The sequence below is a fragment of the Apaloderma vittatum genome, unplaced genomic scaffold, assembly GCF_000703405.1.
Source record: "Apaloderma vittatum isolate BGI_N311 unplaced genomic scaffold, ASM70340v1 scaffold12534, whole genome shotgun sequence".
NCBI classification, from domain to species: Eukaryota; Metazoa; Chordata; class Aves; order Trogoniformes; family Trogonidae; genus Apaloderma; species Apaloderma vittatum.
This window is the reverse complement of record NW_009713302.1, coordinates 21,741-47,868: the sequence shown is the minus strand read 5'-3', so window position 1 is coordinate 47,868 and position 26,128 is coordinate 21,741. Positions and strand designations below refer to the sequence as shown.

The window sequence follows — 26,128 nt, the reverse complement described above, 5'->3', positions numbered from 1 at the left end:
TCACTGAAACACCGCGTGCTTCTCTGTCAGTAAGCCTGGCTTGGTAGGAAATGCACCATGGGTTAATATATTTGGTTACTGGATTTTTTGGCTCGGTTTTGATTTTTCCAAGGATGCAGTTACAGGTCTGTTCTCACATACAGGGGGTCTTACCTTTACACGCTGGACTTCTGCTGCAGCAGCTGGAGTGAGCATTGCACTTAAACATTTGCTGTACATTCTTTGCTGAGCTCCAGCTGCACTAGTCTAAATGAAGCAGAACTCTAGCTACTCCTCACTTGCTAGATAAGGACAGAAAAAGTGCTTGGCTCTTAGAAAAGGCACTTAGTGTTTCATTGAAGTGCGTGATTTCCATACCCAGGTTAAACTGGGCATGTTTTTGGTGGTTATTTGTTCTGGAACCACTTGATTTTTAAATAGCTGAAGGGAATTCAGTGCATCTGGTAATGCTGCAGTTGGCAAATACAGCTTCTGGTTTTACGTTTTTCTTCACCCTTTTTATTAAGTCTGTTCCTTATTATTTCAGTTTTTCTTCTATTTCTTTTATTAGTCTGTACCACGTTTCTCAGCTTTCCTCCCCTGTTGTTGTTGGACAGAAGTTTAGTTTCTTAAGCATCAGTGACTACTGTAGCATATAATGACTTGGTATGGAGTGTCACAATCTTTTTTTTTTTTCTTCCTTTTTAGATTCTGTTAAGTTTGTAGCCAGCAATAACACAGCCATCTAGCCATGATAAAAGATAGATACTCCAAGAATATAATGCTCTAAAATTTAACTGTTACCTAGTTTATAGCATGAGTTTTCCTTTGCTGTGGTGTTGAAGCTTTGACTAATGCTGGGACTTGTGCCAGTAGGAACATAGGATGGGGGGTTGGGAAGTGTAGGTAGATTTGTTGGCATAGTTAGCTTCCTAACACAAACATTTTCTAATGACTCACTTCCAAAAGCTGCCTACAGGAACTGCCCAAAGTTATCCCAGCCCCTGATGTTTGGGATTTAGTGGAAAAACAAAACCATTGTTCTCTGTGGGTTTGCAAGCAGCTCATCCAGAAGGCCTTCCTTTCTTCTTTAGGGCAGGAGGGGGAGCGGAGTCATTTCTCGCTGCTGCTGAAGTGGAACCAAAGGCTCTTGTTGCACTGACTTAACAAACACAAGAACATAATTCCGTAAAAGTTTCCTGAGGAGAAAATGAGTCAATGCTCTGATGGCTAGCGTGCTGCAATTCCTTGCTTTGTCTTTAGCACTGCGCTCTTTAAACGTTCTCAGACTTATTCCACGCTTCTTTCAGTCCTATCTATGACTGCCTCTTATTGCAGCTGTTTGGGGCCACACCTAGCCTTTTCTCAAGTGGAAATTTTGCCTCTGCACCCACTCCACAGCGCACTGCAGGCAGCAGCTGTAACGTGCAAGTCAGTGGGTTTAGCTGCCTCAAACGGCCACCCTTAGAACCAGAGCAGGCTGTAGGTGAAACGGCAGGAGTCAGGAACAGCAGCGTCTGTCTGAACAATCTGACAAGGTCTTAGTTTTGCCTCGGTGGTTGCCTAAGCTGTGGCTTCCTTTGTAAAGCCGTGGTGGCCCCTGGAAGCGGCAGAGGGTTTTCAGACTCAAGTCTGAAATGCCTTAACGTAATGTCTGCAGTAGTAGGCCTGCTTGTCTCTGGCAGTGGAAGGCTAAATTGTTAGGAACAGAGCTCTGTCTGATACCGGTTAAGTCCTCTGCCAGGATATTACCCACCTCACTTGCAGTTTTCTGTCCTGGAGCTGGTTGCATTCAAAGTAGTTTTGTCAGGAATATCATTTTGAAAGGTGCTTTGGGATCCTTTAAGATGAAAGATGTATTCTCTGAATGTAAAACCTTTATTACTTAGTTTTGAATTTCATTTTATTTCCTACTGGGTTTATGACTACAAGGGGACAAAAAGTAGCTAGAGGTGTCAGACTGTTTCAAACCTCTAAAGAGAGTATTTATAGCCTGGTGTTATATATGAATCAATTGTGTGAATATTTTTTTCTTTTCATAGGCAATTGCTATCATGGAAGTAGCACACGGGAAAGATCATCCATACATTTCAGAGATCAAAAAGGAATTAGAGGACCACTGAGCCTTTGAATCTATGCAATCCTTCAAACCTTTATTTAAAAAGCCTTGTTATGGAAACCTTCAGGAGCACTTTGAAAAGTGGTAGAGTATGAACACAGTTCTGTCCTATAATTGGAATGACAAACACACTCTAGGCCTTGCAAAATTGTTCCCAGCTTCCACACATCTACAATTGCCTATTTTTTTTTATTTTTTTTTCTTTTAAAGGAAGCGTCTGTGGCTTCTTAAAGGTTATGCCTTTTGAAAGCTCACATGCAAAAATGGCCATTTTTTTCTTGATGGATTTTAATGTGTGTCTTACTTGTGTAAAGTAAATAAAGTGGTCTTGGCCCCTCTTGATTCCTCTTGTACACTTACCATGGGCACAATAGTTTCGTGACATCTACTTTTGCCTAAGTCATTTCATTTAATCTGACAAATTAACTGGCCAAAGCTGTGGGGGTTTTTTTGTTGTGATTTAGTATCCAATTCTTCTTTCCACATACCATTTTTGTTTGCAGTGGCTTAGCTGAGAGAAAGGGGGAATGGGGCTGATGAATTCTGCATTTTGTGCAGGAAAGCCACCATTGTTCCCTCAGCTGGTTGCATGCGCAGGTCCATCACTGCACGTGGGGATTCAGCACTGCAAGGACCTGGAGCTCAGCCTGTCTTGTCCAGAGAGTGCTGGCACCAAGCTCGGAGGCTCCCACAAGACGTGAACTGCACAACTTCTGTCCTTTTAATCCCCTTTATAGGTTGAAGTGAATTTATTGCAGAAGAGAGCTTGCATTTCCTTATGGACATACCTTTGCCCGCAGTGGATTAAAGCTAGTCTATTAATATGTTAGCAGTTACTTTTAGTAGAGGAACAAGAACACTTTTCTGAGGAAAAAATCCAGGACTTTACTTTCTCTGCCTATAAATAATACCAGAGTGTGGGAGTTTTTTTTCTCTATTTAGATCAATTGCAGGAGCATGTAGCTGTGTACTTCTAGCACTGGAGTTGAAATATGTTGCACGGCAAAACCACCTGACCATTCCTTACTGCTTTTCACAGCTTTTATAAAGTATGATGAGAGAGAGAGAGCACATAACCATTAAGAACTTCATCATATTTTCTTGCATGTAAGTGCTGCTCTGAAAATAATACTGTGAGAGAGCAAGGGGTTTGTCCACTCATGTTGCTGAAAGCTTTCACTGCTCTCTAGCCAGCAACTGGTGCTGGAGTACATAAAACTACACCAAATCTTATTATTCCAGAAAATGAAGGCTGCTTAACTACAGCCAAGCCTAGGGAGATGGCACCAGAGCTGACTATTTTCATCCTAACTTTATCATTTCATGTAAACCCTTGTCCAGGGAAATAGTCTTCATCTTGGAAAATCTGTCTGCAGCCCAGGTGATACCGCAACACTAAAAAACGGATTAGCCTGGCATGAGCACCAGCAGGAGCCTTGCCCCTGTGAAACCTGGACTGCTGCTTACACAAAGGATCTTCAGAGTGTCCTACCTGTGCCCGTCGGCATTTAACACAGGTATGGTAGGTGCAAATACAAACCCTTAAGCTGTTACAGGGAATGTCACAAGAGTAGGTTTCCTTGAAAAACATGTTTTATTGTATATTGTGAATATGAAAGACAGCCTTAGCAAAAAAACTTAGTGACTGAAGACATTCTTGTATTTGCAAAAGCATATAAGAAACTATTTACACAAAGGCAGTGAAAGGGGGTAAAAAAGTATTGCAGTCAATTAATGCCAAATAGAACTTTATAAAAAGAGAAGGAAAAGAAACAGTGCAAAAATACTGTCAAAAGTAATCAGTTCTATACACAAGATAAAACTGACAAGCATAAGCTTATGTACTGATATGAATAATACATTAGAATATAAAATAGCATGCATAGATTATTTTTTAAAGGCTTTCAATGGCATAGAATATTTCTGCCATTCAGCCCTAACAGGAGGAAGTCGGGGACAGGGAAGGCCGATAATTGATGTCTTGTTTCTCTACAAACTGTGTACATACAATGAGGTGGTGAGATTCAGATCACTGTTTAGTGCTAAACTGTCATGAACAGAATTATGGAACAAATAAAACAGGAAGCATCAAAATACTGAAGTAAAACAGGACAGTAAAATCCAGTGACATAAAACTTAAACATGTTATTTCATTTAACACATGTTCCACACAATTATATACGGGAATATTACAGTCATCTGCATATGTAAACCTTTTCCCTTTGTAAAATAGCCAAAGAAGGGTATTTTACAAATGAGAAAAACATGTTTTCCATCTGGAGCAATCATAACAGGACAAACAACCTATTAGCAATGATTCTGGCACTAAAGATTTGTTTTCTTTTAAAAACCGAGTAGCAGCAAGAAAATACTTTTATTTAACATACACAAAAAGGAAGTTCTTACAGACATAATGAATAATTAAGTTGTGGTACTCACCAGCACAGGACATTGTGAAGGCCAGAGGAATAAATGGGTTGTAAAGCAAAGGTAATTAGATTCATGGGAGATGGATCCATCACTAGTATTAAACACAGCGAGTGGGATATAACTTTTACCTCAGGAAGTCTTCTCCATAGATTTGTGTGCTCTATCCATGTACAAGATTGCTGATCAGCATTTATTTTAGAATCACTTGTGGGCTACACATACATAGCGGGTATTGGATCAAAAAATAAAATATTAGTTTAAAATGACCATCTCCACTGAAGCACTGAGACTTACTCACTCTTTTCCAACCTTTGTTTTGCCATTTGCATTTCTGTCTGTTTACAAGAAATTTTAAAAAAGCTCTTGAAATGATGCAAATATTTAATAATATTTGTAGGCACCTGATAATATTTTTAAGGCACCTAATTTAAGTAAGTGGAGCAGAAATGTCCCTCAGTATACTTACAAAGGGCTACATTAGCAATACGCTAAGTAAGTTCTCACCAGTGTGTCTCCTGCCAGCTGAAACTAGTTTAGGGAAAAAGTGTTTCAAATAAGGCCGAGCAGTTAGGGTCCCTGTATAGGAGCAAGCTTGGGGGAACGAGCTTCATCTTTCCTCGGGTAATCAACAACAAGGGGTGCTTGAGCTGAAACAAGTGGGACCTGAGCAGCCCATGTCCCACCATCCGCCGGTGCAGCCAGAGGAGGGTGGAAACAAGATACCCACAGCTCTGAGCGGCATCAGAACTCTGCTGTCATCCCTCCCATCCCTGATCGGGTAATATGGGGCATAAAATGCTGAGATGGTAACTTTAACCAAAAATGTCATGCCAGCAACCTCAATGCTATCATTGGTAAGAGTTTAAAGACAAAAAAAGAACAAAGAAAACCACCAACAAAAAAAAGGGTGTTAAATAAAAATGAGGAGTGCACAAAAAAAGGGAAACATACACAGCGGATTGATTCCCAAGTCAGACTCACTCATCCACTCTGAGAAGAGTCAGAGAGCACCAGCTAAACGTGCCAGACCACAACACGGGGACCTCGGGAGAAGACCGCTCCTGTCAAACTCAGGTGCAGCTTCTTTCATTGACCATTGATGCATCTTTGTGAGTTTTTCAATCTAGACTTTACTCCGAATGGATGAAACTCGTCTCTTAGAACCTACTCACTGTCATGCCTTGATGTTAAAAAAAAAACATGCAACACAACAGAGAGCAACTCCAAACCATCCTTATACTTCAGGATTCTGTGGGACAGAAACTAAACTGTACTGCTGCTTTAAGTCTCATGTGTTCGTTCCTACAGTGACTAATAAAACTGGATGCAAAATGGATTTTCCTGTCACTCCCTAAAGGTTAGGAAATACTGCCCAAGCAATTTTTGGTCTGATAAAACTACAACAGGTTCAAAGTCAGAAGGTTCAGATTTCCCCCTACAAAACTGGATCACATTTCAAATCGTAGAGAACATCAGCATGCTGAGGTCTGGTTGCAAGCTGAGGTGGAAAGGAACCTCTGAAGACAGGCACCAGCCCAAATCACTTACAATATTAGCAGATCAAGTCAAGATAAAATCTAGCAGGGAAAAAAAATACACTGAAGTCAGATGAAAGGAAAAGTTTAAAATTACCATTCTTTGACAATGAAAAGGAAAAAGTGAGTCACATTGGCCTCTATCTACCGTACCAGCTAGGAGTTAATTGGAAATGACTGTTTACTACATGGCCATTTATTTGGCTCATTAATAAGCACTGGCTTAATTTGGAAAAGGTTTTTGGTGCCATTTTGTAATTAATATTTTTCTAAGACACCTATGATACATCGTTGCATAAAAAACATTTGCTTAATTTTCTACCTTTCAAACACAGCCCTTTACATACTCTTACGCAATAACTTTCCCGTGTTCGTTGTAGAAACAGAAGGATATGTTTCAGCCAAGAAAAGCTGAATAATAAGACATAGGAACAGATTCTTTTCCCTCCTGATTTTCTACTTCTCACATCCAAGCGGAGCAATGGGACTTGACAGCTCTGAGTTCAAACTTAATTCATCATTAGGAAATTATTCAAAAACTTATAACGAGATAACTAATTTAATAGACTTTGCTTCAAGGTTTATTCCTGGGCTTGTTTCCCAGATATAAAGCATCTCTGTGCAATTATCATGCAGATGCTGCTGAAAAGACTTTAAATGGTTGCCGCTAATTTAACAAAAGATATGTTGGCATAGGCAGAAGAAATTAGATGAAAACTGAAGCTTGCTGAAAACTCAACAGTTCCCTAACAGGAACATGGTCAAGATATTACAGCTAAATAACTCCTCACCATTTGCTGGTAGCTGGAATTCTCCACCAGAATTCTTGTCGCCTCGTTAGGCCTGTATTGCAGAGAACCAAATTGACACAGCACAGCTTTGAAAACATTTAGGAAACATTCTGGTACAGAGCCTTAGTGAAGCTCCCACTGATTTTAGTGACAGGTATGTGTGTAGGTCCCTTTGGTGCTGAACTTTAGGCCAATGATGGGACTAAAACATTAAATTTATCATAGAATGGTTTGGGTTGGAAGGGATCTTAAAGATCACCTTGTTCCAACCCCTGCCATGGGCAGGGACACTTCCCCCTAGACCAGGTTGCTCAAAGCCCCATCCAGCCTGGCCTTGCCTTTCCTGATCTGGGAAAGGGATACCAAGAAAGAGAATTTCACTGTGACAGAGTAACTACACTGCATCACGTGTTCGAGGCGCTGTGGAACCTCCACCCTTGGAGATTTCTGAAACTGGATGTGACCCTGGGCAAGTTTGTCCAACTTTGAAGTTAGCTGTGGGGTGAGCTAGGCTGGGACCAGAGACCTCTGAGGCTCCTCCCCAGCCTGATCCCTTCACTCGCAACCCCACAGGCCTGCTGAGGCGAAGCGGGGTTGGACTTGCCCACACGAGGGTGTGGAGATGGGAAGCAGGAGCCAGAGTGAGAAGGTGAAAAACTGCAGTGCAGGAACTTCATCTCTTAGACTAGAAATAAGCGTGGGAGTCCCACCACAAATTGCTGAAGTTTGGGGTTTTTTTTTCTTTTTAATTTTTTTTTAACAGCACAGTTACTATCACTTCTAAATAACTAAGTAAAGGCTACCATGCACACACTGCAAGGTAATTCATAATGTGATTTACTCCAGTGAAATAGTTTTAAGAAAGGGATATGCACTAAGTTGTGCACAACAGCCAGCCAGTGCTGAGGGACAGGGGATGAGGAAGAGAGGACAGATCTAACTGCTCAGATACTTGCAGAGCACATGGATTTTTTTCTTAGCTCTGTTGTAGATTCCCATCATCGGCCTAGGGCAAGCCAGTTAAGAATCTGTGCCCCAGTTAACACAGTGGAGGAGGTTTGCTTCCCTTTTCTGTTCCAATTGTAAACTTCAGGCAAAGACTGCTTCTCCTCTATGTATTTATACAACATCCTCCTAATTGTAACCGGAATCCCTGAACACTGCCAGGATAAAAGAGTAGTAATAAATGAAAGAAAATTCAAGGTGACCAGAGAAGAGAGAAGATCTGTGCAACTTCATACAAAACGCCCTAACAAAGCAAGGTTTGCCAGTACCAAAAGGAAGACTGGTCCATGTGCTCATAAACCACGAGGCAGTGATGGGGGAAGAATCAAGGCAGACTCTGAGCTAAAGCTCTTGAGGGCCACTGTTTGGAGATCTCAGATACGGAGGAAAGACCATATTGATCATTTTGACAAAGTTCAGATGACTGGAAAGTAAAATGATTACAGTGCCAAAGACAGTAGTTCACACGTGCAACTAAGGCAACTGGAGATGTCTGACTTAAATAAGATTGCTTTTCTACAGGAGGTGAGCCTCAGGGCAATAAACTCAGTGTAATTCATGAAAAGGTGCTTGATTTGAGAGGGTTTTTTTAGCCACATTTAGTTAAAATTCCTCTACTGTTCAACCCACAGCCTGCTACAGTTACCAGAAAGACTCATTCACTGCATTTCACCCTGCGCTGCTTCAAGCCTTACCAATTCTGTCAAGCACTGCAGACAGCAGAGTAGCAAAAGCCTCCTTTAAAAAAAGTCTACTATTGCTTTTTTTCAAGGACTAATCTAAAATGGTAATTCTTGTGGAATTTGAACAGTTTAGCACCCAAAACTCTCTGCCCTCACAACATCCTGTGTTCCAGCCCTCCGTAATGTTCCCTGCCGCATGTGCAGAGGCTCAGGCCTCCCTGCTCCAGGACCACGTTCCCTCAGCTTCCCTTCATACAGAGCTAGAGCTGACATCTAGCAGAACTTCTTTTTACCACGGAAGCCGCGTGTCCGGGTCCAAACTGTCCTTATGCGAGGACAAGCCCACTGCCAAGTAACTGTTCATTTCAGAAGCTGTGTAGCAAAATAAAAGCCAGTCAACTACCTTTACAAAGGATTGCTTTCCATATGGACGTGTTACAATGCAGACCAGTCATGTCAAATGTGGTTCAATTTGAAGGTCGCTCTAAGTTTTACAAGTTATTAAAGTAATTCACAAGTTATTCCACGAAAAATAAATTATATCTTGTATAAAATAATCCACGGGAGACTATAGTAAAGAACAAGCATTCCTTACTTTCAAGACAACTTTAAAAAGTGCAATATATGCACAGTGTTGTCAAGGCAGTTCCCCTTGTTCACCAGTAAGGTTCAGTCAGATCCACAAAGCTGGGTCTGGGATGTCTGAAAAGATTAAATCAGTCTGGAGTTTTGCAGGAACTGGATGAGCACTTGATAGACAAACTGGTACTGGGCTATGGTCTGGATCATAAACATTCTCTGCTCCCGCAGGTGTCTCAGCATCACAGGAACGTCCACTTTCTGTAAAGCAAAGTGAAAAAGAAGCGTAAGGATGTAGGTTCATTAAATCAAACTATCATTGTGTCAAATATCAGTTATATCACACAAGGAACCATACTGTAGTTATATAATTCAATGAATTATAACCAACTGCAGCAATTATTTTTCCCTCCAACTTTTTTTTCCGAGGAGTATTACGGTAGTATGTACATGTGACTCTGCATCCGGTGCTTTCCCCACCAAAGCCTACGGGAATTTTTGAACTGATGTAAACAGGCAGATGACCACAGACTTGTCTTCCAGCCGTGTACCACTGATCACCTCTAAGCAGATCACCAACCAAACACATAATAAAGGGCTGCTTCTCTTTGTTTCTTTTTTTCCGTTTCAACTCAGTAAAATAAACACAATATATCACATTGTCTCAGGTTAAAGGCTAGATATAGCTCAGGAGGATCTGGTATAAAACTTAAACAGCTAAGACTGTGTATAGTTCAGTTCAGACCACTTGCACACTGCGCTCTCATCCATGGTCAAACTTATTCTTAGAGGGAAGATCTGAGAGTTTTTTCAAATGGCAAGCAAGATCCTAAGGTTCCTTGAATAAAATTAGAAGCGTGGGCAAATATACTGATCCTTCCACTTAAAGGGAACTCACTGTCACCAAAAGACCCAGAAACTGACACCTGACCTCCCACAGCTGTCCATGCTCGTAAACAACACTCCAGAACTACATCTATGAAGTGAAATGAGGACCCAGTATCTAGAATACACGGTTGGAAAATTCAGCACTGGTCTGTTGAGGTCCACTGAACATCCACGAGCAGCTGGGACACGTTAAGTGTTCTCTGAGAATGCATCTTCCAGCTTAGTTTCATCTGAAAGAAATCCACTTGCGTGCCCTGAAAATGCTCTGCGACAGGAACTAAAGGACAGTAAGTGGGGATGGATCAGGAGATCCACTGTGAAAGTACATCCCTAACCCCGCTGAGCACACTGGGGCACAGGAACCCTATAAAAGTCTGAATTTAAAAGCCAAATGAGTTGTATGAAATTAAAAACCATGAGGTAAAGTGTTAGTAATCACTGCAAATTTAATTAGGTGTTACCATCCTATCTCTGGAATTTAGGGAGCAAAAAAACCCCACCCCATGATGTTATTGTGTTTTATCTGTTACAACAGGTACACGAGGAGCTATTCAAAAGTCATTGAGCCATGAAGCTCAGCCTGCCAGGTTCAAATTCAAAGAGCGTGTAATATGACCCAAGATGAGGGATATGAATTTTCTATGGCAGCACTAACTGCAAGCACTCGGTTCCACGCTATTTTTGAGGAAGCTCTCAAGCAGTTCAAGGTCTAAAAGTGAAGAAGTTACCCTATCAGGCAACACAATCTGTGGTTTGTGATGCCAGTTTGCTATTGCAGAAACGTAAAAAGGAACTTTGCAAGTCTTTTGGCTGAGATGAGAAATGATACAAGCACAACACCTGGGCAAAGGGACAGAGAAACCAATTCAGTTTGCTGCTAACCCTCAGAGGCACAACTGAACACAGAGGCTGGTTCCACATGCACTGGAAGTTTTCCGGCAAGTTTACAATAATGGTTTACATACTGCGTATCCATAAAACTCAGGATCTCCATCCCGTGTAAAACAAGCCCTAACTCACAGGCTATCGCTTTCTGAAAACAAGGCGAAATATTCTGCCACGTACCCCAACAAGCTGTTATAAAAGGACATCTCTAGAGAGTCAACCGTAAAAATTTGTGATGAGTCACGCCATATTGTTTTCAGACAGGTGCAAACGAAAACGCAAGCTCTTTCCAGTTAACTTGGCTAACGCGGAGAAAGTCTCCCCGTCGACTCGGATGCTGGTGAAAGCCACGCGGTCCGTACTGAACAGAGTCATGCGGAACCTGATCTCACCTGAGCAACTGCAACAAAAATGCAGGCCAGCCCCGACCTGCGCACCACGTTCCTCTCTCAGCAGTTTGGTGCTCAGCAGCGCGTTGATTTTTACTGGGCACACAGTGATCTGTGCACCTCCTTGGAATAGGCTGGGCTTGGACTTATCTCGGAAATGAAAGAACAACCCATTCTGCCCACTTCACCTTGCCACTCATAGTTAACTTAGTGTTTTACTCCAGGTAAGCAGAATCTTCAAACTCGATCACAATGCACGCGTCCAGAAAAGACATGAAATGCTTTGCTGAGGTGGCATTTACAAAAAGAACAAGAACACTACTCGTTTCCGACTCCCAAATGAAAAGATCTCCCCTGTGAAAATGCGCTGAAGCTCCAATCGTGAGTTAATGTCCCCACGTCAAGCCCAAACTACAAGCTGGTGGAGCAGAGGTCACAATTACTTTCTTGTTCTCTGTGTTTACAGCAGTCAGGCTGTAATGGTGTTACGTATTACTTACTATACAGGGAGTTACTTCAAGTATATCTGTGCAATGAGATACCCAGCTTTAGACTCCACCAGCAATTGCCCAGAAGCCAGTGACTGAAGCTGTACAGAAGTGGATTAAACATGGCTTTTTACCTAAACCTGAAACCTCGGACTCAAGAGCTCTGGTTTTAATTCCAGCACTGCTACAGACTTTCCAAGATGTTATGTATCAGGATTTTCAACCTCCCTCCCCTTTTTCCCCTCACCACTAAAATGTTAACATTAATACATCTACTTACTAGGTCACTTCTGAGGTAATCAACCAATTCATAGACTAAAGCATTTTAAGTCATAAGTCATTTTATTTCAAGAAAAAACAACTAACCCCACCTCAAAATAAACCAGTGAAACTGGTGCATGAAAAGGAACCCTCCCTGCACTGAATGCAGTATCTGTCACAAAATGGAAACATACTGCTAAGATTTTTAATCTATTTTTTAATTAGGTTTTAACAAACCAAAAATATTAACTTAGTACAATCTAGAGCAAAAAAGTCCTTAAGGCAAATTGTCTTTAATATTAATGATGATTTTCACCATTAATCAAGACAAAAGAATGCTTTAATTAAGAGACATCAGAGAAATCCCTTATTATTGAGCACTACCATCAGCTCCTAGTGAAGATGATGAGAATTCTTCTGAACGTGAAGGCTCACCCTCGTGCTCAGATGTTGAGGTACTGCCTTTATCCTCACTTGCTACTCAGGTACTCCTTTGCCAAATCGGTGACTTCTGTAAACCACAGAAAAACTGAGGCGACCAGAAGGTGTTGCACAACTGTTGGTGTTTGCTCCATTAGCACACAGAGGTTACTATAAAGCAGAGACAGCTACGCTGATGCTCACAAGTGATGCAGGTTTGGCTCTCGTAACTATCCAGACTTCCATTGGGTGTGCAGAAATTTCACGGCTACTGAGTGACCACCTGAAGCAGTTGCTTCTAGATGTCACTGCGTAAGGAAAGAAGTCAAGGAGGCTCAAGAGTTAAAGCTGCGGGAATCCCAAAACACACACCTGTGGGTCCTTTCTGTGTGGGCTACCTCCTTCGCCTTACTCCCCAACTCCCAGATAAAAAGGAAAGAAAAAAAAAGTGTAAATTATGACACAGATCTGCAGGACAGCTTCACCTCTTGTGAGGCCCAACCAGAGTTGGAGGAGGTTCATCTCAGCTGAACTGGGCCCAGGATCACTAGGTGCTGAAGGGGGATAACAGAATAGAACACAGAAAAAGTAATTGTGGCATCAACTTTTGTAAAAGTAATAAAGAGGAAGGTGCACAGGTACTTGTCTGCTTTAGGACTCCCATTTCTGAATAAGCCAGAAAGCTGCACTTTGTACAGTGCCTTGCACAGAAAGACGCCAGTTTGAAACTCCTCTATGGTGACCGAAAGCAAGTGAGCGTTTCAGGTGCTTGCATCCAGCCTTCCCTGAATTTCAAGCAACTCATCCAGCGGATGATTAATGAGAGTGGCAGATGATACACGTCTACTTGTCAACTCTTGCTGCATTCTTATCTCTACATAGAGGTTTTGGTCTTTGAGCAGTTTCTCCGGCAACAGAAACACCCATTTTCAGTAGCTGTTGTGTTGGAACCGCATGGCACGCTGTTACTCAAGATGTGATGGTCTTCCTGGACAGTTCCCCAGTGACACATATGACACTCAAGTTGCTACCCACAGTTATTCTGCCAGTGCTCTTATTCTTAACTCCAGACCATATTACTAGTCTTGTAATATTGGCTGCACTTCCAAAAGTCCTATTCACCCCAACAAAAACACACCTTTTCCTAAGACACAGTGAAGTTTCATTCCAGATGAGATGAAAGAAAATACAAGAGGGAGCAGGGAGTCCAAGAAATGTATTTAGAGAGCAGAAAACTTCAGTTAAAAGAGCAAGGAAGCTGATATTATTGTCTAGCTTCTCTCAGGTAGTCCTTGTAAACATTCTGTCTCTAGACTGTTAATTAAGTAGAAGTGTGAATTAAACTAAATTCTTAAAAGAGAGAAAAAAGTCCCGACTTTGAACGTATTAAAATAATACTAATAAAAAATGCATAATGTCAACTCAACAGAGAACTACAACACATAACCTGCCGTGACAAATCTCTGCCTGTTGCGTTTAAGGCCCTTGTCTCACAAAGGCAAGAAGAAGAAAGTACTTCAATGCCTTTTTATTTTTACCTCAGAAACGTAGCCAGTTTGTCAAAGAACGAGCTTGGGGTTTGGCCCAAGATAGAAGCTGACTTACTTCATTATGCTCCAAGCACCCAATCATCAGTTCTGTCAGGATAACCACTCCAGTCCTTCCCACCCCTGCGCTGCAGTGAACCACGATGGGCGGGTTGCAGTTGTTGCTGCTGTCCAACACGCTGTTGGTGTGGCGACGCACCGACTGGATCTCCTCCAAGTAAGCTGCAAGACAAAATGCAGGCAAAGCTGTAAACATCTCTACGTCTGAATGTAAAAAATGGGGAAAAGAGAATATGGAAGAGTCGTTCTTTGTCAAAGTGGCAATAATGCACATTCTTTAGAACATACTAATTATTTTGGCCAGGGTGCACTGAACAGCACTGAATCCAGCAAGTAGCAGCTGGGTGTCAATTAGCATGTGGGAGTCTGCTCCTTTAAATTAAATAGTTCTCTTAAAAAATTAAATTCTGGTTTCCCCTCTGCAAATCTCCAGGTCCCCTAAGCAGATGATTCTAGACGTTACGTACATCAATTCCTGCTATTAACAGGCTGGGATCAAAACAACAGCTAAGTCCCACTGAAAATACTGCCTGTCAAAGCCAGGATCAGAGGGGAAGCAGGCATCCATCTGTCCTGTTTCCCCCTCCCTCCCTTCTCCCTTCTAGAGTGAGACAGAATCCCACCCACCTCTCTGCTCAGGGTTTGTTTCTCAACAGCTACAAACCCTTCTGGGAGCTCTCTTTGTGCTCTCTGAAGCCATTTCTAGAAAGCGCATGACTCAAGAACAGTTGTCTCGTGAGGCTGTCCCGGTGTTGCTCAATGCATTCTACTGTCAAACTGCACCGAGGACCTTACGTACTGGGAACTCACCCCGTTAAACACATCATGACCTACGACTCTGTCCTCTAAACATTGTTACAGCATAGTCTACATGTGCAACAAAGATGATGTCGGACCTCACCCAGAAAGGTGTACCCAGGTGCCTAACTCTTAAGACATTTAGCTTCCCACTAGTCAGAGTGGAAAGCGAGATCGGAGACGAACTCTCCTGCCCTGACTCTTGGTGTCACGGCGCTGCAGTCTGAGCAGTCCTTCCGACACAGACACGCTCTGGCTGGAGGCCTAGCAACAGCAGGAAAGCTGCCTTTTAATGCACACTGAAACGGGACTGCACATGGTGGCAACCAACAGGACAATCAGATTCCAATCACTGCCACACCCAACCACAGCTATAGGGGTTGGAAGGAGAAGGAAAAGCATGAAACAAACTAGAAACTGGGCAATAGCTTTGTTTTAAAGACAAATCCCACGATACTCCTTTGCCAAAGCTGAAATGTCAGTCTTATTTTCTAGTGACAGAACTGGGAAAAGATAAACGTTACTTACACCAAGCTTATACTATGCAAAGGAGAGTGGAGCACTAAAGGGCGGTAGCTGTGTCAAGACTGAAGTGGAACTAACGGACCTGGCTGAGAGAGGACTTTGCTGCTGCAGCTGCAAAGCTTTCAGGAACTTAGAGGGCAGGCATCTCCAGTGCATCAGTGCACCACGTACGACTCCTTCAGTGATATCACACTCTACTATAGTGCCAGAGATGTGGTCTTTATTAAAAAATGGTTGAATTCCTGTTACTTAACATGGTCACGTTTATTACTTGGTAAGAAGTAGGAAGTGTTATTAGCTCATTACAGATGAACACAATGGCTGTATTTTCAGAAACACATGGATCTGGACCATGTTTAATTGAGAAGGACCTCAGCACTGCCTGGGTACGTGTGGTCAGAAGCGTGGCAGTGAGTTCAAACTCCTTATGCGATGGAGCCCTCTGCTCTTGTGCAGCAAGTTTGATGCCTCTGCACTACTAACCGTTGGCTGTCAGCAACAAGGGCCTCCTATAAAACTGGAGGAGTTGTGTTGTATTTCACTAACATCTGAACCTCTCTCACCCAGACCTCTCTAATCATATTTGTGTGCAGCCTAAGTCTCCTACACTCACTGGGAAGTGGCAATAACTTCTACTGACACATCAGCTGGCAGAGCTATCCTATCATTTGAAATGTCCTGAGTCTTTAGCACTGCTGCTGCCTCTGATTTTTCCTCGTGTTGTCAAGTCTTTCAGGACAAAAATCCTCAATCACCTTAGCTCATACCTCTTGAATCCCACTTTTTTTTTTTGTCTCCAAATCACAGCAAAGTACAACCTAGTCAAGGCAATAACCATTTAATACCAGTGCACCTAGTTACAGCTGGGAAAGAACTGAATCCAGTGTGAGCAAACTTTTCTTTATATACTTTAATCATGCAAGTTAAAACATCTTACACAAAAAGCCTTGGACTTCTTCTGGACACCCATGATCTGGCCAGTCAGTATACTGCAAATGCCACACTGTCCTCTCCTGTCCAGAGAGCAGGTGCTTGACCTTCAGACCAGTGGTCGCATAGCAGCCGGAGTCTGTGCGGAACTTAGTCGTCACCTTGAACTTCCCATAAGTGGCTGAGCTGTGCTTAGAGCCCAGTTTAGGCCAATAACGATGACTCTTACTTCTTCCTCCCTCCTTAATAACAACAACAACAACAAAAGCCATTAGTTCCTGCAATTATAATTCTCTAAAAACACAGGGCATAAAACTTTGCAGGTAAGCCCAGTATTCTTATTTCAGATTAATGGAAGAGTAAGGAGCACCTGACAAAGTAAAGAAAATATCCATTCAAACTTAAAACTCTCAGCCATGTAATATTTCTCAGTGTAGAAATGTGTAAAGAAGTAACTCTTGTCTCATGGTGAATGCCAGCTACTGCCTATATCATGTCGGTAAATACTCTCCTCCTGGGGAAGGCCTGCCTTTAAATGGAAAGCTTCTCTTCAGCAGCTTCTAAGTCTGTTGTTGGTCAGCCTTTGGAACTGGATGGTGACTTGATGTGCTATGGCACTCCCTGCGTTTGCTGAAAGCAGCCAGGCGTAAAGCTGAATGCCGTGTTAGTTAGCAACGTGTGCCAGTTTTCATAACATAGCACATAGCTCTTGGATTACAATAGAAATAACTGTTTTGCTTGGCATAAGAATAAAAAGATGTCGTTTGTTTGTTTGGTTTTTTTTAACGTGGACACTTCAACAGAAACAACAGCTTTTGGTATCTTCAGCTGATAAGAGTGACGGTATGCAGAGCTGGCCTTGGACAGGGTGGAAGTCTGTGTCATTTTAACCAGGAGCAGTTCAGCGCTCTGGCATTCCAATGGAAAACATCTTTGTTTGGTTTGGGCAAACCAAAGCAAAGCAGACGGAAGGAGAAACATTTGTTTCACTTTAGTACTTGCCAGAGTGAGTGTATCAGAAAGTTACAAAGTACAGTATTATAGCAGTAGAGACCTATGTTCAAACAGAGTAAGAGGAAAAAGGATTGTTGATAAAAAAGCAGGTTACTGGAGTGGGAAGCAATGATAACAGGAGATTTGTTCACTTCAGAAAGAACTGCACTCTGTGATTTTACGTACCTCCTCAGCTGTGACCATGGCTATAACATTCACCCCCTGTTCCCACACCATCTGCCAGAAGTCATGGCAGGTGTGTGGCAGAGGCCCTTGGGTAGCGATGTAGTGCCACTCCTCTCCACCCACAGCGACCTGGGAGTAAGGAAATAAAAAAAACCAACAAACTACAGTCAGTGCCCAAATTCACATCAGCGTCTGTGCCAGAACTGCCCTTTAAACAAAAGGGACCACACTGAAACCTTTACTTCTTTGTCGTTCTGCTTTCATTCAGAATTTTGAACAAGAATCATCCTTTTCATAAGGGCAAATCTGACAAAACGCAATCTTTGGTGCTTCCAAGTCCTTTCCTGATGCCCATAAACATAAAGCTTTGAACAAAATGTCATCTATTTTTCTTGACATTGCATCTAGATTGCACAGATGAAAAGTCTTGGGGTTTTTTTTTAGAGGCTCTGTTTCTGAAATGGTTTAAGTAAAAGCAAGCAGTGGACTGACTTCCCTGGGGCTGGTGACAGACCTACAATGAAAGAAAAACTGAGCACCAGAGAAACTGCATTAAAAAGGCATTACATCGCTCCAAATTAACGCACAGGAGCATAGAAAGCCTGAACGCAAAAATTTCGTATGATGAAATCTGAAGGCCTCTGATGTGTAGCTGTCAGCTGTTTTCCAGTCAGGAAAAAATAATTCCTTAAACACTTTTCTGACACCAGTCACTGTTGAAGATGTGGCCAAGCTGGCCCCAGAGGACGACGCAGTTGTTATGCCCATGCACTGAACGTGACACAGAGCTCAGGCAGGCCTCTTGCCAGCGAGTGGCCAGATCAAGAGAGGCTTCATTTCCAGTTACTGCACCTCACACATCTTCGGTTTTTCACAGTTCAGAAGCTGCAAACTACTACAAAATAAATGCAGCGCATGAAATGGCTTTCAAATGCCACATGAAATTGAAGATTATTTAAAGCTGTAGTCATGTGAATCTATTTCCCAATACATAACTGGATTATCAGCCACATTTTACAGAATGTGTTTTATGCGTACTTGCATGACAACATGTAGTGAAATGATTTTTAAAGCACTAACACACAGATTTGCACGCTATAAATTATGTGGTGCCCTGAACAGATCCAGCATTACCTTGGAGTTAACCAGTCTAAAACATTTCCTCATCTACCTGAGGCAGAACTTCATACTTAGGCAGTTAAAAATCACTTGTGTATTAAAAAAAAATTATTTTATGATAGATTATTTGCTATACATCAGAACAAGTTTAAAAAAAATATCTTTTTTTCCCCGCAACATTTTATGTAAAAAGTCAAGCCACTTTTAAAACATTTGAAAATATGCTTACCAGTAAAAAGGAAAAAACAGATGAACTAATTCTTTTGGAAAGTTAAAATGTTTTTCCTTCTCAGGCTAAGACCCTCCTAATTCTACATATTAGCCCAGAGCCACTTCTGACAACAAAGCGATAAATCCCAGGAAAGAAGATTTACAATAGAAATATTGACACGTCCATAAATATCAAGGTGCTGGTGGACAACGCCACAAGGAGCAATCAATAACTCTGACGGGTTTAACTATATCCTATGTTTGAGGAACAGGTCTTGGAATACATTTTCAGAAACCAGTGAGGACCCTTTTATTTGCTGTTCAAACAGCTGTTCATTAAGCTGAGATGCTTGGGGTTCTACACCTATAACCAGCATAGCTCGTTTGTATAACAAATTTTTAACTGCATTGAAATTTGTTTTCAACCCTGTACAACAGCTTGTTCTCTTAGTTTATGTTATGCAGCATTCTTCTTTTTGAATGACGGTTAAAATCTGCAGGACCAGTGCAGGCACGGTCCTCATGTTCTTGTACTAGGCAGGAATGAACACAAACTGCCCGGCACTAACTGGTGTCTTGCGCTCAGGCTGCTCTTGCAATTCCACACTCGCCTGCAGCCCTGAGTGCTGAGCTCTTTAATACTGACTGACCCAAACAGTCAGTTGAAACAGTCGTAAGAACTTTTTTGCTTAATCCTTAAATTATATTTTTTCACTAGCGTAGGTGACGATCTTAATTTCTTAACAACGTGGGTCAGTAGCAAATATGCAGGGAAAAACTGTAAAGCTGTGGGGCTCACAGCCTGAGCAGTGGGAACTGGGATCCTCCAGGCATGGATCTTATCAGGACGATAGAGGAGTTTTCTTTGTCTACTGACTTCTGGTCCAAATATCCAGCCTCCTGGCACATGCTGTGAAAGGACCATAAATAGTCTGGAGGGAATGGGATGCCTGGAATGTCTACTGCATTCTAATGTTCTAACTGCAGGATATTAAAAATTGAATATCAGCCTGCAAACACACACACTGGGCTAACTGAGATAAATTTTGCAGATGCGATTTCACCTTCTAAGCAAAAGCACATCTGCTTGGCTTCCATACGTGACGTTACAAGTGGAAAATACTGGCAAGGACCACTGTCATGTGCTGAAACATTTGTGCACGTTCCTCTATGAATGTGAGATACAAGTGTGCCCAACGCTGACACACAAGGTAAAATGTGGGCTCAAAAGTAGCCAGGGAAAATTTTTTTCTGGCTAATACTGCTTTGCAGTCATAATTTATGTTAGGAATCTCTCTTTTTTTGACCTCCTACAAAGTAGATGAAACATTCTGGGCTCAGAAATCCATCATTGCAGCAAGGTCTGATTATGCAAAAACTCGGTATCTGCTACCTACCAGGCAATGTAGAAAAGTGATAAACAGCCAGGATCCTGGTTCAGAAATTGTTTTGAATCAACAGGATTTAACACTGCAAATCGCAACCAAGGAGGCCAGCAAGTCTCTTTAAACTTTTAAAAGGCTCTTACTCCAGGAAAATACTAATTGAACAGGATGTTTTATTTATTAATTTTGAATTATTTATTTTGAATTTGGGTCTTGCCAATGAGAAAAAACAGACAGCCCTCTCTGACAAGAGAATTTGTCATGTGAGGGAGCAGAGTGCTGTTACTTTTCTCCAGGTAAAGCCAATAAAGGACTTTGCAAATAGTACTGGAAGCTTAAAGAACAAAACAAGCATTGGCAGCGACTGCAGGATAGTTCGCTGCTAAAACTGGACATGTTTGTAAGTAACAGTCAGATCATATCTTAAATTATTGCTACACTGAATTAGCTAGAAATCTGAATTTTGTTGATAAAACCTATTTTCAAACCTAGAAGTTCAATGCAATATCTAACCAGAGACACAGGGATCTTGTTAATACCAATGCATGATCTAGTCGAGAGGTGGCATCCCTGGCAGCAGGGAGGCTGGATTAAAATGATCTCTAAGGTACCTTCCAGCTTAGGCCATTCTATGATACTTTAAAAATATTCTTAAAAAAACCCACTCAACTCTCATAATAAAAGGAAGAAACTTGTTATATATCATTGCAGTATCTATGTGAACATGCATTACTCATAACTACAGATTTTTCCTGAGACACAGAACTGCATACATGGAACGACATTCCCAATTTTTAATAATCGTATCCCAATGTGCTGGTGCATGGAGAAAGTATTTCAGTCAAACCACATGCAGGTGTTCTTTCAGGCTGCATCAGTGAGTGGCAGGGACTCATTCTGCACAGGCTGCTGTAATCCCCAGCGGCTTGCAAGACCATTGGGACTGAAAAATCAGAACATGTAGTGCCTGCTCATTCTCTCAGGTATGAGGTCACAACAACCATATTACTTTGCAGGGTTTGGGCTGATTTAACACATTTGCATGAGGTGTAGGAAACACAGCATCTCTTTCTACATTAACCGAGAGAGACATTTCACAACCAGCTGGCAGAGGTGGGCCCAGGAAAAAGTAAAGATGTCTCTCTAAAATGACTTCCCAGCCTCTACCAATTAAATCAACTCATGCAGGTTGGCTGACAGGGGACTTCAGAGGTGCCCATGCTGACACAAAGGTACAGTGATGCATTCTAAGTTACCTTTCCAGAAGCTCCAGAGTTAGAGAAAACACTGCTGTACATCCAGAAATGTAAACAATAATATACCTTCATTTGCAAAGCAAAATTCAAGGAAGCTTTTACCTTTATGTGTGAAGCATTGATGTAGCCTGTATTATTTTCTTTGGTCGGCACCAGCTCTACTCGGTTCTCCTCGTAAGGCACAACCTCCCTGATGCGGTTGCGCTCCGTGTTTTCAGGCAAGGCAGCAGTAGTGAAGATCCCATCTGCCTTTTTCTTTGGAATCTGCTCGTATTCTGTAAACACCATTCCCTCTTCCAACTTCTTCTTCAAGATTTTGCACTAAGATTTAACAGAAAGGAAGACCAAGTCATTAATTCTTCCTGGGAGAAGGTTTACCACTAGACCTGTCCAAACATTCTTTGAATTTCACTATGTAGCTATAGCGTTCTCTCATGCGCATTTTTTTTTCCAGTTGCAGTTACTTGAAAAAATGTGACACTTCTATTTCTGTTGAACGAAACCACAAGCAAATTTTACATTTTTACATTCCACCTTCACATTTTTTGAGACTGCTACCATAAAAATCAAAACTATGCTAAATACAACCCTGGTTCAGTATGAATTTGTATGTCATTCTACTATAATAGATATTTGTAAAAATATTTTAAATTTATCTCTTTGGGAAGGAAATCATACTGCAAGAAGTCTGATGTGGTCCACATTTTCAAAGCACTCCCTAACTTGCAAGTATGCAATTCCTGTGGCTCAACACAACCCCACCTACGTACGTACAGGCGGAGGTTAAATTGTCATCTGCACACCAGATAACACGAGGCTGCAGATTTCTATCCAGAAAGTCAGAAAGATTCTCTGCAAATGTGTTTTTCAAATCTCAATGGCAGTAACTGTTTCTAATTTCCAAAATTCCATATGCATGCACACACCCACAGGTGCAAACATCAGGAGGCACACAACTTTAAAAAAATATAAAAAATTATCCCATTAGAAACTTTAACTGAACTTCTTGGATGTATCAGAATATTTAAGATTGTATCTATGGATGATCACTGTAGAAAGACTGCCCAATCAAGTGAAAAACATGCAAAATTTTAGATTTATGGCTTGATCTTGCATGACATGGTATGGTCACGTGAAACAGTGAACAGCCTCAGTTTTCACTGACTTCATTAAATGTTTGAGACATTAGCACATTGGCAGCACCCAATGACACACTAGTGTTAACCACAGACCTTTTCCATTAAATGGCTCTGAGAACTTTTTTATAAGAGAAATTTTTTCACATTTTAAATCAGATTTTAATATTTGAGGAACTTCACGCTGCTGGGAACAAAGGGAACGAGCAACATTTCATGAGGCTCCATCTTACCCTCTCATCCATTGGCACCTTGGCGACTTCATCCTGGCTGTCCTCCGGCACTGGAACCCTAGCAACCGAGAGTCCGTTCAGTGCTGCCAACATCAAGGGCCTCTTCTGGGCCTCCAGGCCTGCCATCTTCTGCTTTTCTAGATTCTTTTGGCAAGAAAAGGCACGTTTTCATCTCTGTGTGATTATTTATAATGCCAGTAAAATGCTGGAATGTTTTTTTAATCTCCAAAATCTGCAGCTCTCTGGCCAAGGAATGCAGATGATCGCCATTAGCATCATAAATTCAAATACAACCTCTATTCTTCCTGTTATTCCTCAAAGGCCTGCTCCTACATGAGCACAGAATTTTAATTTCAAAGAAGCAATCCCAGCATATAATACAGTTTACATGCCATCAAAAGACATACAAATACAATCTTGAGCATTTTTTTTCTTTTTGCAAATGTTATTCTGAAAGTAGGACACACAAAGCATCACCCTGTTACGTTAAAGCAGCACGACTGTAGCCAAGGTACCTGGGGCATCTTTTAAAAAGCAGTAATTTCAATCTCTTACAACAAACAGTAAAACACAGGCCATTGATTCTCTTCTGTGATGGTAATGCTTAAAATTAGAAGTTTTCTGATGCACTCAACTGTTATGGCGATTCAAATAGCACCCATGATTTATTTGCCACTAAAAACTGAGCTCACATATCCCAGAAACTGAACACAACAGCAGCCAAGGAGGGATATCGTTCATCATGTTCCTGCATCGTATTACGCTGTGACATGGAGAACCAGAGTATGAATTTTAAATCCATCCTGCTGCCTTACTTATGCCACTGGGAGCTGAAACATCAAAAAAAAAAATAGAGGACAGACCACCTTCACAAGTACCCAAATTAGGAGTATTTTATTTCATTTCCTCAACAGTTCTTTCTGCGGGATTTGGAAGGGAAGCACAAGGCAAGCCTGGTTCTCAGCACGCACATGGAAGCTGTGGTCACGACACAGGCCAAGCTCAGCTCCTACAAACGCACTGCTGAGTCCAAACAACTTCAGACGCATATAAATGATTTCATTTTTCAAAAACCTGTGACCTTTTCCTCATCACTATGTTCCTCCAGAGCAAACAAACAAAAAAAAAAAGAAAAGAAAAATAAAAGAAAAATCCAAATCCACTCTGCTTTCTTTTCATAATTTCAGAAAGCAAGAAAAAGCAAGACTTTTTTTCTTTGTTTGGGGATTTTAGTATTTATTTTACTTGCAAGGTAAACTAGAAAAGTCTGCAGTTAAAAGATCATGGTCATCAATGTGCCATTAACAAAATGCGTGATTCCTATGACAAGAGGAAGACTGCTGACCGAGGCTGAAACTACCTTGAAAGCCTAATGCTTTTCAGAACAACTACAACAAAAAAACCACTTTTTGACCAAAGGCTGATCTGAATACTACTCAGAGGAAGAGTACTCCAACAACATCTCTAAGATACCTTCTCACCTTCATTTCCATCCTAAAATCCTTTGAGTTCCTGCTTCTCAATACATTTTCTTTCCTCAGAAGATGAAAAAGAGCACATATATGCTGCGTGTTATGCAAATATCTACAGTATTCATTCAGGAAAGAATAGGTTTTCTAGTCAAGTATCTATTTTACATTTAAAGTAAGGAGTAAATTCTTTTCTGCTCTGGACTGTTTAGATGCCTTCTTATTTGTTTCAAGAACCGTTTTTGGTTTCAGAACTCTATTCTGACAGAAAGAGCTCCAACACACACTTTGCATTCTGTGCCCACCAGCGTGTTGTAGGAAGCACGTACCTAAGTCGCTAAATGGGAAGCACCCCTCATACTCTTGCCATTGCTTGCAGTGGCACCAAAGCCTTTAGATACTTTTTAATCTGAATTCACTGCAAGTTTAAAAGGATCCTATTTCTGACACTTGAGTGCGTTTAAAAAAAAATAGTAACAAACAATTCAAAACCTCAACCATAGAGCCTCTACATCTACTGCTTCTGTAATTAGATGTCCAGTCACTCAGTTACGGCAAAACTGGCAGCCCATATTCTACAGCTACCAGCGTTTTATTCCAATATAGAAAGCAGCAGGAAAGGCAAGAGATCATTTGAAAAAACTCAAGAGTTTCCATTATGTATTATGCGACACTTAGCTTGACATCCGTGCAAAGGAGGAATAAAATCCTAGTGCTGAAACGCAACTTTCTGCCCATCTCAGCAAACGCGTTTCAGACTCCCCCTGCCCTCAGATCCCCTCAGAGCGGGGCAAAAGGGGAGCAGGCGCTAGGGAGGGCTTTGCAGTCAGGCCTTCTCATCACCCGGCCACATCTTCTGCACCCACCCTGGATCGGAGGCAGATCTGGGTGCAAAGGAGGAATAAAATCCTAGTGCTGAAACGCAACTTTCTGCCCATCTCAGCAAACGCGTTTCAGACTCCCCCTGCCCTCAGATCCCCTCAGAGCGGGGCAAAAGGGGAGCAGGCGCTAGGGAGGGCTTTGCAGTCAGGCCTTCTCATCACCCGGCCACATCTTCTGCACCCACCCTGGATCAGAGGCAGATCTGGCTGGCGGCCAGCATGGCGGGAGGAAGCAGCCAAGCCCAACACCAGCGCATGGGATCAGCCCCTTTGGTGACCATACAGACCCAGGAAACCAAACTGTATATATGGCACATAATATCACATTTCCGAAGTTTGAGGAAACCAATGTCCTCACACCCACGTGTTTCCCCAGGATTTACTGATCCAATAGTTTTCAGGTACGGAAACTGAGCTGTACGATTACTAATTTCCATGAAGCCACTGCAACAGAGGAAGACACTTACCCTCATCATGATTTCTCTCTCTATAATGCTGTCCTCAATAGAAAACATCTCAGACACAGGCCTTTCTTTGACAGGTTCTTTCTTGACCCGCTCCTTCACACTCGTGAGGTCAGGTTCCGAGATGGAGGGCCCGAGCGAAGACCCGTTTATCGCTATTTGATCAGTTCGAGAGACACTAATGGCTTTGGAAGGCCCTGGCCTCATGGCCTTGGCCCTGGCTACGGCCACAGAAATGCTAACATGGTCCTGCCTCAGGGCTCCATTGCTGACACTTTTACGAGGCCCAGGATACTCTGGAGGAGGTTTATTTGGTATTCTAGCCAAGGCAGCCTGCAGCTGAGCGCTGTACTCCATGTTCTCATGGAGGGCTGTTATCCGTGCCATGGACGCTGGGGTTTCTTCTTCCTCTTCGCTTTCACTGCTGTGTATCAGCATGGTGGCATCAGAGAATGTCTTTTTGTGATGATAATGAGGAACCTGC

At 41.9% G+C, this 26,128-nt stretch overlaps 2 protein-coding genes across 2 annotated transcripts in view; one reads left to right on the top strand and one right to left on the bottom strand.

Moving 5' to 3' along the window:
* SMYD2 (SET and MYND domain containing 2) overlaps positions 1-2,440 on the top strand; it is a gene marked incomplete at its 5' end in the record, with an annotated part of 31,136 nt that extends 28,696 nt beyond the window's left edge. Inside the window, one exon of the mRNA XM_009868316.1 lies at positions 2,022-2,440. Coding sequence (XP_009866618.1) covers positions 2,022-2,102 — 81 coding nt within the window. The remainder of the gene's footprint in view (positions 1-2,021) is intronic.
* A 6,461-nt stretch (positions 2,441-8,901) lies between these two features.
* PTPN14 (protein tyrosine phosphatase, non-receptor type 14) overlaps positions 8,902-26,128 on the bottom strand; it is a gene marked incomplete at its 5' end in the record, with an annotated part of 38,130 nt that continues 20,903 nt past the window's right edge. Inside the window, 7 exons of the mRNA XM_009868315.1 lie at positions 8,902-9,382; positions 14,058-14,221; positions 16,320-16,554; positions 17,492-17,620; positions 21,564-21,782; positions 22,831-22,974; positions 25,648-26,124. Coding sequence (XP_009866617.1) covers positions 9,254-9,382; positions 14,058-14,221; positions 16,320-16,554; positions 17,492-17,620; positions 21,564-21,782; positions 22,831-22,974; positions 25,648-26,124 — 1,497 coding nt within the window. The remainder of the gene's footprint in view (positions 9,383-14,057; positions 14,222-16,319; positions 16,555-17,491; positions 17,621-21,563; positions 21,783-22,830; positions 22,975-25,647; positions 26,125-26,128) is intronic.